This window comes from Urtica dioica, chromosome 3 (assembly GCF_054948205.1).
Source record: "Urtica dioica subsp. dioica isolate 48M chromosome 3, U.dioica_male_clone48M_v1_H2, whole genome shotgun sequence".
NCBI lineage: Eukaryota > Viridiplantae > Streptophyta > Magnoliopsida > Rosales > Urticaceae > Urtica > Urtica dioica.
Genome location: NC_142758.1, coordinates 36,436,395 through 36,450,088, shown reverse-complemented (window position 1 = coordinate 36,450,088; position 13,694 = coordinate 36,436,395). Strand labels below are relative to the sequence as shown.

General features: G+C 37.7%; 1 protein-coding gene, 1 long non-coding RNA gene and 2 other non-coding genes across 4 annotated transcripts; 2 read left to right on the top strand and 2 right to left on the bottom strand.

The window, feature by feature from the left end:
* Positions 1 to 3,186: 3,186 nt before the first annotated feature.
* Positions 3,187 to 6,048, bottom strand: LOC149402671 (uncharacterized). Its single transcript, XM_089608481.1, has 6 exons — positions 5,941 to 6,048; positions 5,393 to 5,860; positions 4,392 to 5,072; positions 3,924 to 4,322; positions 3,677 to 3,825; positions 3,187 to 3,456 (listed from the first exon to the last, which is right to left on the bottom strand). The coding sequence occupies exons 1-6, from the start codon at positions 6,046 to 6,048 to the stop codon at positions 3,315 to 3,317; spliced, it is 1,947 nt and encodes a 648-aa protein (XP_089464607.1). The 3' UTR covers positions 3,187 to 3,314.
* A 2,201-nt stretch (positions 6,049 to 8,249) lies between these two features.
* LOC149402670 (small nucleolar RNA R160) lies at positions 8,250 to 8,329 on the top strand. The gene has a single exon (XR_016296252.1). It is a non-coding gene; the product is annotated as a small nucleolar RNA R160 (small nucleolar RNA).
* Positions 8,330 to 8,604: 275 nt separating this feature from the next.
* Positions 8,605 to 8,676, top strand: LOC149402669 (small nucleolar RNA R12). Its single transcript, XR_016296234.1, has one exon. It is a non-coding gene; the product is annotated as a small nucleolar RNA R12 (small nucleolar RNA).
* A 2,638-nt stretch (positions 8,677 to 11,314) lies between these two features.
* LOC149402668 (uncharacterized) lies at positions 11,315 to 13,434 on the bottom strand. Its single transcript, XR_016296132.1, has 3 exons — positions 13,105 to 13,434; positions 12,258 to 12,390; positions 11,315 to 11,586 (listed from the first exon to the last, which is right to left on the bottom strand). It is a non-coding gene; the product is annotated as an uncharacterized LOC149402668 (long non-coding RNA).
* Positions 13,435 to 13,694: the final 260 nt, after the last annotated feature.

The window sequence follows — 13,694 nt, the reverse complement described above, 5'->3', positions numbered from 1 at the left end:
TTCTTATACGAGAAGTTCGAGTTAGACAGATTCGCGTTCGACTTAAAACTCGTAGTCCCATACGAAGTCGGTACAATTCCAGTAGGTCCTGCCGTATTGAAGGACAATGGTGATGTTTCGCATTTTATGAAGCACAAATATCGTAATAGATTTCCACTCTGTGTAAGTTTGGTACCGAAACAGATCGAGGTCATTGCACCTATTGCGTATCGAGGACTATGTAAAGGGAAAGATGTGGAAGTTGGAATGGTGTCTCGCAATGAACCGAAGAAGAGACGGAATACTCTTGTTATCGAGGATCGACAAAAAGATCCTATAATTGAAAACAAAGACGGTGGCTGTGACGATGACTTGTTTAACGAGTACAAGGGTGCCGGAAACGGTGACGAAGTATACATGCGTGATAGAGATTGTAATCACAACAGTGACGAATATGATGGACACAATGGTGATGAATACGAAGGTGGCGAAGGTGATGAAAACGAAGGTGGCGAAGGTGATGAAAACGAAGGTTGCGATGGTGATGAAGAGAATAGTGATGGATATGACGGAGATAACAATGGTAGAGGTGAAGAATTTGAAGAATTTGCCAATCCCGAGAATATGAAGAATTTGTGGAAACGTTTACGGTACCAACGGGTCATTGTGAACCATCGGGTCAATGTCAGCGTGAGCCTCCGATGATCGGATCACCTATCGTTCCTTATTCATGGAAAGCACCCGAGTTCAGCGCCGATGATGTTGTGAAGGAAAACCCGAGTCATTATCCAAGTCATTCTTCTACAGGTAATTTAAGTGGATTCAAATGAGATTCAAGTATAATATGAAACCACATATTGTTTAACTAACCTTTGAAAGTAACAGGTAGCTCAGAAGAAATATATATTGGGCAGCAATTTGAAAACAAGCATGAACTGAAGAAACATATCCACTTGTACGCGTTGAAACATAATTTCGAATTTAGAGTGAAATCTTCTTCGAAAAAGAGATGGTATGTTCTATGCAAAAACGAGAGATGCACATGGAGGTTGAGGGGTGTCGTGCAGTGGTCTGAGATGTGGGAGATTACGTCGTACGAGGGTAAACACTCATGTGGGCGTGTTGTTCGAACAGAGGGCCATCGAGGAGCGGCACCATGGGTCATCGGTCACGTATTTAAAGACAAGTACTCAATTAACTCTATGGCGGAGTATTCGGCGCATAACGTCAGGGAAGAAGTGAAGACAAGATGGGGTGTGAACGTATCGTATTTGAAAGCTTGGAGATCCAGGGAGAAAGCTATTGGGTACGTGCGGGGTACGCCGGAACAATCGTACCAGAAGTTCCCGTCTTGGCTGTACATGTTGAAGCAAAAGAATCCTGGGACGTTAACAGACTTTGTGCGAGATGGTGATAAATTCAAGTATGCTTTCTTTTCCATTGGGGCGTGTCGTAGAGGCTTCAAAGCATGTCGGCCGGTCATAGCATTGGACGGTGCATTTCTGAAGACAAAATACGGGGGACAGTTGCTTTGCGCAATTGCAATGGATGCGAATTCACAATTATATCCACTTGCATTCGGAGTTGTAGATAGCGAGTGTCATGCTTCTTGGATTTGGTTTTTGAGAAGATTGCGAGAAGCTATCGGTGAAGACGTACCTAATTTGGCGTTCATATCCGATCGCCACGTTGGCATCATACATGGTGTCGAGGTTGTGTTTCCTGGTATCCCTCACGGAGCATGTTACCATCATTTACAACTGAATGTCCAACACAAGTTCAAGACAGACCATTGTCGCTTTGAACTTTACGATGCGGCTTACGCCTTCAGTAAAACAGCATTCGAAGCTAATTTTAGACAGTTGAAACGTAAGGATGTCGAGATGGCAAAGTATCTTGAAGAAGTTGGTGTCGATCGGTGGGCCAGAGCTTTCTTTCCTGGAAAACGGTAAGAGTCTAGAACTTCTTTTGTACTGAATTTTTTATGTCGTTGATTATATAAATCAAGTATGTTTTATATAGGTACGACCTAATGACGAGCAACAACGCAGAAAGCTTCAACAACAAAACAAGGAATGCGAGGACGTTTCCCATTACGACGTTGCTCGAGTTTATTCGATTCACACTCCAAACTTGGTTTTTTGAACGAGAAGAGATAGCGAACAAGTTGAACACAAAATTGACACCAACGTGGCAAAATTATCTCGCACAACTAAATAATAAGGCACAGTTCGTCAATGCGTACGGACTTGGTCTATATGAATGTCATGTCAAAGACGTAAGAGGTGATTTCGATGTAGACCTTATGGCGAAGACGTGCACTTGCGGACTACCACAACAATTGAATATCCCGTGCGAGCATTCTATCGCAGCAGCCCAACATCGAAGCGTGGACGTGTACTCGTTATGCAGTGACTTTTATTTGAAGGAGACGTGGATTGAGATGTACAAGGAAGCCATATATCCGGTTGGCAATGAAGATCAATGGGATGTCCCGGATGAGATAAAAAACATGAAAGTTTCGGAACCCGTTGAAAAGAAGCAAGCCGGTCGACCGAAGAAAAGTAAACAAGGAAGAAGAAGAATTAATCGATACCCATCTCAAGGCGAAAAGATTGTCGTGCAGCGAAAATGCGGGAAATGTGGTGGTAGGGGACATAACAGAAAAACATGCACTTGGAGGGATTAAAACTTTAGACTTTGTGTGTTATTTTTATTTTTAAGTTTAAAACTTTAACGTTTATTTGAGTCACCTTTTTATCTTGTTTAATGGAGTGTCATCCGTCTCATGGACCTTTTTATACGGGACAATTAGGCTAGTAGCTCAATAGACCACTATCCTTTTAAAAATTGGCAAAGTTTCATTTTATTAAAAAAATAGCTCACCAGTTCGAAGTAACTGAATTTAACTATTTTAGTTAATTTAATTTAATTCAGCTTAGTGAGCTATTTTTCTTTTTTAATAAAAGGAAACTTTTGCTAGAATCTAAAAAAAAACTAGAATATTGATTATTTGTAACAAACTATCCTAATCTAGAATGAACAAGCTAGTTACACACTATCCTAATCCTACATGAAGCTATGATGGAAAAGCAAGCTTGTCAGTGGCGTCAAGATGCAACTTTAGTTCTTTATAAATGTCTCGAGTTCTAAACCCTTTGTGAATGTGTGAATTTTTGATGTTTTTTTTTTTGTGAATCTCTTTAATTGAATTACATGTTTATAAGGTACAATAAAAAACACAATAGTCAACAAACCATCTCGATAATATGTTTATAAGGTACTATTACATAGAAAACCAAAAAGATAAAAAATAAACATCCGAAAATACAAAATCACGGGATAAGGTGGTTGTAGAATAAGTCCACGCACCATTTCTTCCTGAACGTTCTCATATTCTCACTTTGAAGAGTGTCAAATGATTCGTTCAGTACTACGTGCTCGACATACTTCAATGCGAACATCCCGCAATCACCGCTACAACACAAGAATAAGTAAAAGAAATTGTCACAAATAGTTGAAACATAACTTGAAAAAAAGAACAAACTTCTAAAATAACTTGTCAATTAAAACTTGTAAAAAAAAAAAAACTTCTAAAATAACTTGTCAATAAAAACATGATTGTTTAGAGAAAGTTGTCAAAAAAAAGTTCAAATAACTAGTAAAATAACTTGTCAATAAAAAGATAATTGTTTACCTGTAAGCACATTGTGGGACCTTGTCATCGACGATCCACGTCGGCACAGTGAACTTAATTTCACCATGTTCACTTTCCCGGTAAGAGTGGGGATGGTTCTTGAAGAAACCACCTATGGCCACAACCCTAGCAAATGCTCGACTCCAAGTCTGAATAATAAACATTTTAACAATGTTAAGTAACCCTTATAATTTAATTAATTGTTGCTCTAAGGTAATAATTGTGAATAACATAACATTTTACGTACCTCCATCAGCTCAGTGAAGTCCTTTTGATGTCTCGACGACTGCATGAGATCCTTTTGGCAGTCGAAGACGGTAATGGTCCAGGCCTCGATGTCGATCCGAAATGTGAACCAATGAAGGTTCTGGAAGTTCACGACGAACAGGATCTCTCGAGCACCATCCCAAGGCAAAATATCGGCGTCCCTATACCCAGTCATCGGGCTAATAGTTGCCCTCATGTCCCAGTCCACGGGTTCGGGCTCTGCTCCCAGTTCGATGGCCTTGTTGATGTTCGCTTCTTCCGTTCTGAATCGGCCGTACACGTGCTGGACCCACCGACAATCCATGATTCGGACGTCTTGCCGATAACCGTCGAGAGCTCGTTGGCGAGCCCGAACCATGTGAATCATAGCATCAATATGCTGAGACATTACAAACATATAGCGTTATTTTAAATTGATTGGAAAAAGTGAAATTATATAATAACGTACCGAATCATGTAGCCATTTGGTTTCTGTCAATATCGTGTCGAAGAAAATCGTGTCTGCGTCGCACGTCTTCAGTCGAACAGACTCCATGAATTTGCCGTCCCACTTTTTTATCCGCAACCACTTAACGAAATTATCAAACTCTTTTTGCTTCGCGTCCTTCAACGGCTTGAACTTGGGGATCGGCTTTTCCAAATACTTGGGCCTCGTCGGATCAGTGAATTCGGACCAACGCGACGTCTTCTGTCGCACTTGCCGATCTGGACGTGCCGGAGTAAGCTGTGCCTTCTGTCTTTTCCTTAGAGGAGTTGTGAGCGGGCGTAGCTTATCCGAAATGTCTTCTCTACGAGGACTCGACGAAGACGTCGACAACCTGGGAGAAGTCACCGGCCTGATCTCCGATCGCTTCGACGACTCGCGATGCGTTGAAGATGGCTTCTTCGACTTCTTCGATGACTCGCGATGCGTAGAAGACGGCTCTGACTTCTTCGATGACTCGCGATGCGTAGAAGACGGCTCTGCCTCATGCGATGGAGACGCCGGCTTTTGACTAGCCGCCGGAGGAGGAGGAGGAGGAGGAGGGGTCCGGCGTTTACGACCATCATCTTGGGTCGTGGGAATTTCACCCCCAGGCAAGCCCGTTGCGTCCTCGAACAAAATGTTCAGCCTCCTCCACATAGAAAGCTGAAAGTCAAAGTAATAAAATATGTCACAAAATTTAAACTTGTCAAAAAAATTTAAACTCAACTCTAAAATTTAAACTCAACTCTAAATTTTAAACTTAACTCTAAAACGTTAAATTATATTTAAACTTAACTCTAAAACGTTAAATTATATTTAAACGTAACTCTAAAACGTTAAATTAAATTTAAACTCAACTTTAAAACGTTAAATTAAATTTAAACTCTACTTTAAAACGTTAAATTATATTTAAACTTAACTCTAAAACGTTAAATTAAATTTAAACTCAACTTTAAAACGTTAAATTAAATTTGAACTCTAACCTGTCTAACACTCATGCGCTCAACTCTACGGCCGGTCGTGGCAAGAGAACGTAAGACTATCCCTTGTGACTGAATCATTCGTTTTTGGGATGCTAGCAGTTGTTCTTGAGATGCTCGCAGTTGTTCTTGGGAAGCTCGCATTTCTCCCCACATTTCCCGTGTTATGACAAAGGCCTCGGGAATGTCGGCGCGAGAGGTCGCTGTAGGCCTCGATCCCATTGCGGGAGTGGTCGGACTAGCAAGACGAACACGTGGAGTGTCTGACACGTGTTCGTCGTCGGAGTCTCCGACGATGGCATCTTCTGCAACAGTCGCGACTCGATCTATTTCTTCTTCGATGTCTCGCGGCTCTGTCGCATCTTCGCCCTCGACGTCTATGGGATACAGACATTTGCTCGTCTGTGTCTCGAGGAGAGTGAACATTTCTTTCTCTGGTGCCCTTGGTCTCAGCATTTGAAGAACACCCACCTACAATACATTAATAAACGTTACCAATATTCCAAAATAATGTAAAATACATTAATAAACGATAAATAATAAAAAGTTACCGTTTTTTTATTCAAGACCGCCTCGATGTCTTTGCCCATTATGAGCACATTACTAGACCACGAGTGCATCCGGGGCACACGAATCCCCTGGTTCGACCCGAACCTCATCCCAATCTCTGGGATAGCCTCGTACGCCCAGTAATGAAGGGTATGGAGATTACCCGTCAATGTGTACTTGGCCTCTTTCTGTGCCACATCCTGCTTGTCCTTCAACTTCTTTTGCAGCGTTTCGTGATAACGCCGTAGGTTCACCGACAAGCTGGAATACGTCTCCGCCCAACTCAAATTTCCCCAAGGCATCTTGAAGAAGAAGGGGAGGTCTTGAACGATGTATAGAAATTTCTGCCACCTTTCTTCGATGGCTTTGTTGGCCGGCTGCCCCAGAAGATACCCGTAGACGAATACGAGCAGCCCGAGCTTGAACGCAGCGTCAGGGCTTCGACATATGGTGAACGCGTTGATCAACGCGCTCAACTTGCTTCCGGCAACGCCGTTCAAGTGATCCGTGATCAATCCATCGTTCTTTCGCTCGTCTTGTTCGGCTTTGGTCGGACCGTCTTCATAAGTCATCCCCGAGACGAGTGCGTACTCGAGGCGTCCAAATCGTACCCGTTTGCCTCCGATACCAAAATGTATCTCGCCGCGTACCGTCGCCTCGATCTTCTTCTGAAGGAGAGTATGTACGAGCACCGGTGAGAAACCAAGCTCGCTCTCCGTAAAAAATTGCTCGAACGGAGTCCCGAGGATTCGTTCTTTTATCCCGAGCTCATCGAATCTACTCCGCACAAGCTTCAAGATCCCCGTCCCACCGTACGTGATACGCCCCGGGAATGAGACGTTGTACATGTAGTTCAAATTGTCCTAAAAAAACAACAAAATTAGGTCAGAAATTAAAAACATCGTACAGCATCGTACAGTATCGTATATCATCGTAAAACAAGAAATTAAATTTTTTAAAAAACATCATCGTATAGCATCGTATAGCATCGTACATCATCGTAAGACAAAAATTTATTTTTTTAAAAAACCATCGTATAGCATCGTATATCATCGTACAGAATCGTAAAACAAAATAATTAATTTTTTAAAAACCCATCGTACAGAATCGTACAGTATCGTATGACACTTTTTTTTTAAAAACATAAACTCATCGTACACCATCGTATCGCATCGTACAGACCTATGCATTTCATCGTACGACATCGTACAGCATCGTACGACATCGTACGATGCATGAATATCATCGTACACTGCCCCCAATTTTTAACCCTAACTTTCTAAACCCGATCAAAAACAGCTCAAATAACCACAAATCAGATAAATCCTAAGTCCTAATACCTATTCTGACTATTTTTTATGAGATTTAACAATAAATTAGTTGAAAAACTAACCTTTTTCGACGTTTTGAGAGGTCGGGATTTCTGGGCATCACCGCCGCGGGATATTGAAGCTTGTTTATCGTACGCCATCGTAGTATATCGTATTGAATCTTACAAGGTCGTAATATATCGTATGGAATCGTATGAGATCGTGTGGGTTTGATTTCGTTTTTTTTTCGTATCAGTAGAGAGAGAGGAGGAGATAGCGCTCTTTTTTATTTGAAATGGTCTAAGGGTATTTTTGTCCGGTTTTAACCCAAAAGTCCAATTTCAGATATTTAATTAAGTTAGGGTCTAATCTTGATATTTAAACCATTTTTAAGCCCAATTAAAGAAATTTCTCTTCTAAATTGGGGGAATATAAAAATGGGAGGAACTCAGTGAAAACGCCGCGTTTTGGGCTAAATCAGTATGCTGCTAAACCCTAGTGCTTATAAAGACTCCATCTTTATACTTCAATATCCCCATAAACACCCAATTCGGCCATCGGTGAGGCTATGGCTAACTTTGAATACTTGGATCCATTGAGTCACAGTTCTACGCCTCATCTTTGATTGTTCTTAGGTATAATCGTTTATTAATTTATTTTCTTCCAATTGTAAATATGGTTAGATATTGAGATTTTTCCGAGCAAAGCACCAATAGCCCCTTGTAGCTTATAGTTTTTAGCTTATAAGGAAGATTCGAGGTTAAAGGTTTACAGGTGCAAAATTTGGACTTTTGGCGATTCTTTTACAGTTTGTTTCGTTGGACAAATCTGTTTTAGCCGAAAGAAAACATATTGTTCTCGGTTGAATCCTGTTTATTTAACTGTCAAACGTAGAAGAAAAGAATCTATAGTCTTTTCTTGGTCTTAATTTCTTTGTGAAATTTTTATCATAATCTATAGCATCATTGAGTTTTCTTTAGGATAAGATATGCGTTTGGAAAAGCAAAATGAGGAAATCTTTTTGTAGCTGAAACATAATATGAAAGCTATGACCATTGGTCTTCAAAGTTCTCTGATTGCTTTTTCTGAACTACTGAGCATAGTTGAAACATAGTTTGGCTTTAGTAGTCTGATAGTCATAAAATTTACACTACACAGACAACGAGTATTTCTAATTGGTGTGATATGATATTCCAATTACATTGAATTTCTTGGTATGTAATGATCTTATCAATGTGTTTTTTAATTTCTATTTTGATTCCCGTTTCCAATTAACGCTGCGAGTCTGATCTTGATAAATAGATGCCGGGTTGTAATTCCTTAATCTGATCATTAGAGACGAAATGGAATGTGTGCGTGGGTATGATGAAGAAAAGACGGATTCCCACTGATTAATTGTGATTACGCAACCAGCTACTTCTGACCCGCACTACCAACACTCCACTTTTAAATTCCAAAAAAGTGATGTTAATACTCTTACAGTAAGGATGTTAGTACGGTAAAATAATCTGGCCGGAGAGCCAACTAGTTTTGGACAAATGAGGACTGTTATAAGCCATTGACTAATAGTAGGTTATTTTTAGAAACACTGAAATTTTAGGACGGGTAAAATGGGAAAGAAAATTAATATAACTTGAGACACTACTAAATTAAGAGGTTTCTATTGAACTTTGAAGTTTAAAAAACGTTAAAAAATCGTTTAAAATTGTCGAACTGTTCTCCAAACTTCAATTACAGAGGCTGACGTAATGCATATTCTCTCGTGATGCATATCCAACGACCCAAATCTACTTCAAAAATTAAAAGACATAAAATCAGAAGGAATAATTTTAGAAAGAATCTCATGAAATTAGAACTTCCACTTCCAGGCACAAAAATATTGAAAGTTCCAAGTGCACAGTGATTGTAGCAACCAAAACTTCCATTTAATTGATACCTCAAATTTCAACATCGATAGAAAATTTGGAATGGCATAAATGCGCGCCCCTTAAAATAAAGGGACAACACATGTCCAAATCTCTTTCATGTGTATTTTGTTGTTTTGGACAATTTTATGTAGTTTTTGTATTTTTTGCCGTTTTCATTCTTTTTGTTTTCTTCTTTAACGTAGTTTCAACTTTTTTTTTATGTCGTTTTATTTTCCACACTACTTTTACAACTTTTTATTTTGTTTTACAATATTGGTACATGTTTGTAACAATGCAGCACTCCGCTTCTTCTGTTCCAACCTTGCTCATTGCCCTTACTTTCCTTATTACTACCCTTCTTTGATTATGTTTTTTTTGTTAGCATCCTGGTTTTTGTGATTGAGAATTTGAGATCTAGAATCAGGGATAGTTAATATTTATCAACAAAATAGAATATTAATTTGAATATCTATATAACTGATTTCACAATCATGAAAGGGCAAAAACATGACATCAATACGCTAATAAATATGTCACGTAATCATTTGGCTATATTAATAAATTTTTGAAATGTTGACTATAGAAATCAGCACGTTTCAAGTGACTTAATTAATTATAATTTTTTTTAATTTAGTTTATTAGTTTGTTTTCTTACAAATGACCTTCTTTATTTATTCAAATTTATTTTGAAAGTAGTTTTACAAAGTTTTTTTTTATTTATTACCAAAAACAAGAATAAAATTACGTAAGAATTCGTTTATTCATTTGTATGTTTTTACAAATAGTCATCATTACGAAATATTGGTTAGCTTATAAATAAAATTATAATAAAACAAAACTAATCAATGTAAGTACACGTTTACAAACAAACGACTACAAGATATAAAAAAAATATTATTGAATAATATATTGTTAAACAAACAAAAACATATAATTCATCAGAAAGAGTTCCATTTTTTCCAAACAAATAAAACACTTAACAATTTCACCGATCAACAAATCCTCATTATTTATATTATTTAAGAGATTTGTAAGTAACTAGGTCACTTTAAACATGTGATTTTGGATCTAGCCTATGTTTGACAATTTTTAGGGATATAGCCAAATGACTTATGTGGCAATAATTAATGTCTTATTTGCCCTTATTTAATAAATTCGTCACTTTCTCTCTCCTATTTTTGCATCAAAACTTCAAAAATTTGTATCTTTCTCATACGAACTCGAAATTGAGTGATTTCAAATCCTACAAATTCGTGACGTCGAGATCTTCAAAAATAGACCGATTGTGTTTGATGAATTTTTTTTTAATGCATCATATTTATATTTCCATTTTTTTTATAATTTCAAAAAATTTCAGTTATTTTCATATTTAAGGTAGATTTTTCTACATCTATAGTATTAAACATTATTTTTCATCAAACACAATGGATCTATTTTTGAAGATCTAGGCGTCACGAATCTGTAGGATTTGGAATCACTCAATTTCGAGTTCATATGAGATAGATATTGTTTTTTGAAGTTTTTATGAAAAAAAAAGTGTAGGAAAAAAATATGAGTGATAAATTGACGAATTTATTAATAAATAAGGATAAATAAGACCTTAATTATTGCCACATAATCATGTTAGCTATTTCCCTAAAAGTTGTGAAACATAGACTAAAAACAAATTTTATAGTTTCATTTTGGCTATTTCGCTAAAATGCCCTTAAATTAACAACAACAATCTTAAACTACAATAATCCTATTTCCATCAATGTAGCTTTTCTTGTACACATTGTTCATTTAGTCCGCGATGTGTTTTGTTGTTCTGTGAATAAACAACGTTAAACTAAATCATCGTACTTCCATTGATGTAGCTTCATTTGTTTTTTTTTAATTCTTTAGTGCTCCTTTGGTCCTCACTAAATCATCTGTTTTATATTTCCAAACATGTAAAATGTTAATATACACATTTTTTTATATTATAAAAATGATTTATTGACGACAAATATACTCAATGTTTTCAATTGTTGCAATTTAATATTCATTGTTTGAAAGTTGTCGAAAAAAATACTCCATGTTTCGATATTTTTCGTCCGTTAATGTACATCTCTGTTAAAATCGATGAAAAACACGTGTAAGCCATTTAAATGAGCAAAATTAATATAATTTTGTTTATCATGTTAAAAAAACAAAAAAAAAATAAAGATAATATTGTCATGCCCCGGGAAAAGTGGGGTGTGATTATTGTATAAAATGAAACAGTAATAAATTTTACAAAACTATCCCACGGTGCATACTCAGTTGATTACTTTACAAGTCCAAAGATAAAAGAAAGAAAACGGAAAAACAAAACCAACCTTCGACACTTGATAGTCTATCCAGTAAAAACCTTCAAACTCTCGACCACACTTAATCCCGAGGTCTTCCTAACCCTTCTCCTTCTCACATCCTGATTATAAGAAAAATTTGAGGAAATAGGGGTGAGCCTGAGACTCAGTAGGTGCTATAGTAATGGTTTGATTTTTAAAAAGATTTTCGAAAATAATACTTACTTTATAATAATAATATCATTGTCACGCGTAAATCACCATACACGTACAAGTATAATAATAGTCTTATACGTGTAAATCACCATACACGCACAAGTATAACTTGCAAGAATGTAAATTGCATGAATGTAAATGACATAAATGTAAATGACGGATGATGATGCTAGAAATGTAAATGCAAGAAATGCAATTGAATTTAAATGTGCATCTACGCCCATTTAAACTTATACTATTTCCTGAGCCCCTGTCAACATAACCCGTGACAGTCCTCTGATCAGAATGGTGCACTCTCCACACCCTTATATATATACGACTGCACTATCCGCTTCATATATATACGTTCCCGGCTCTATCAGGATATACAAAACCTTTTATTTCGCAAATACGGGATATATGTATAATATCGAAAACATTCTCAACTTCATGATCAGATATCCTGAGATGAAGTTCCGCCACATTTTCTAAGAACGGTTTAGGTTTCGTGGCACGTTCACAACCATCTTCATTTCGAAAATAATATATACTTGAGGCCAAACCATAAAATCAGGAGAGAAGGGTTGTAATAACCTACCTCGAGAGTAAGCGTCTATGTCGCTCTTCAACGAGACGTTCGCTCGTCCTGTGAACCTAAACGTTCACTAAAACCGAGAATCCAGACGTTCACTTACTCCGTGAACCCTCTAAACGACTTTCAGTCTTGAGTCCTATCACGGTAAATCAAACCGATCCTGAATCAGAATCTTATGAGTAATCCACAATACTCAAACTTAGACGTACGATTTAATAATCGTAGGACCCAAAGACATTTCTAACAATAAAATCCAAAACTCGCATTCCCTGAACGAGTCTAATTTCATTTCCATAATGAAATTTGAAAATAATTCTAACGAAACAAGTATCATTCTTTCTTTTCCAAATCCAGATTCAATAACTTATCTCAAGTCATCACTTATCCATACTCAAACTTTTCATAAAAAAAACCACATGATCAAAGATAACAATTCCACACGGCCACTATACAACTCTCGGCCAAAACTTTTTCACATGGCCAAACAAAAAATTCAACCCAAGCTCACGGCCAAGTTCAAATACTCACACGGCCAGAAGCAAGAATTTCAACACCAAATATCCAAAAAATCCGAAATTAAACAACCTTACAAATAATCTCAACCCAAGCACGTCCAAATCAAAATCCCCCGAATTCGCACATGAACAAACCCTAAAATTCGGCCAAAAAAAACAAATAAATTCTCAAAGGGACAACTTCAATCCAAGAAACTCGAGTGATAATCATCACTAACCCGGTCTAATCCACAACCAAAACCATTCAATTTCGGGAAAGCTTATTTTGAAACTAAAATCCCCAAAATAATATTCAACCCTAGATCTCCAATTCCATCTCGGGTTTGATTTATTACCCAATCTCCGTGAATTTGGACTCCTCGGCGTGTTCTCTCCCTTTCCCGACGTCTCTTTCTCGGGCGGCGGCCTCGGCGAGCTCGCGGCGGTGGCGCTCTGCTCGGCTGGGATGCGCGTGGTGCACTGGTGGCCGAGCGCTGGAATGAAGAGAACGAGAAGAGGAAGATGAGACTAGATGGATGATGGTGAGGTTGAAGACGGTGGTCGGCCAAGAAGTATGAAGATGTTTTGCTCAAAAATTTCTTTTTTTTTCCTCTGTGTTGGTGTGAGTCGCGCGCGAGAATGGAGAAGAAACGAGAAGAAGAAAGAAGTATATCAGGAGAAAAGAAGAAGAAAAGAAAGGAATAGAAGTGTGTGGAATTTTCTCAAGTTTTGCAAACAAACTCCTCCTTGTTTCCATCTGTAGAAAACTGACCCCGAATTCAACGTGTTATTTCAAATAACTCCAGAAAACATGACAATTACATCATTGTCACAAAATTTTGTGACTTGAACCATAACCAAACGAACATTTAATTAAATGATTCAAACCGATAATTTTCTCGCTAGTTCTCGATTATTTCAAATATATTCAAGGCTTCTCGGAAAT

Bases quoted from the DNA above. Each gene is read 5' to 3' on its own strand.
- LOC149402671 (XM_089608481.1), bottom strand. From the start codon at position 6,048: ATGAGGTTCGGGTCGAACCAGGGGATTCGTGTGCCCCGGATGCACTCG. The intron at 5,861-5,940 runs GTAACTTTTTAT...AATGTATTGTAG, and splicing joins CGGTCTTGAATAAAAAAACG to GTGGGTGTTCTTCAAATGCT. The intron at 3,826-3,923 runs GTACGTAAAATG...TTTATTATTCAG, and splicing joins ACTTCACTGAGCTGATGGAG to ACTTGGAGTCGAGCATTTGC.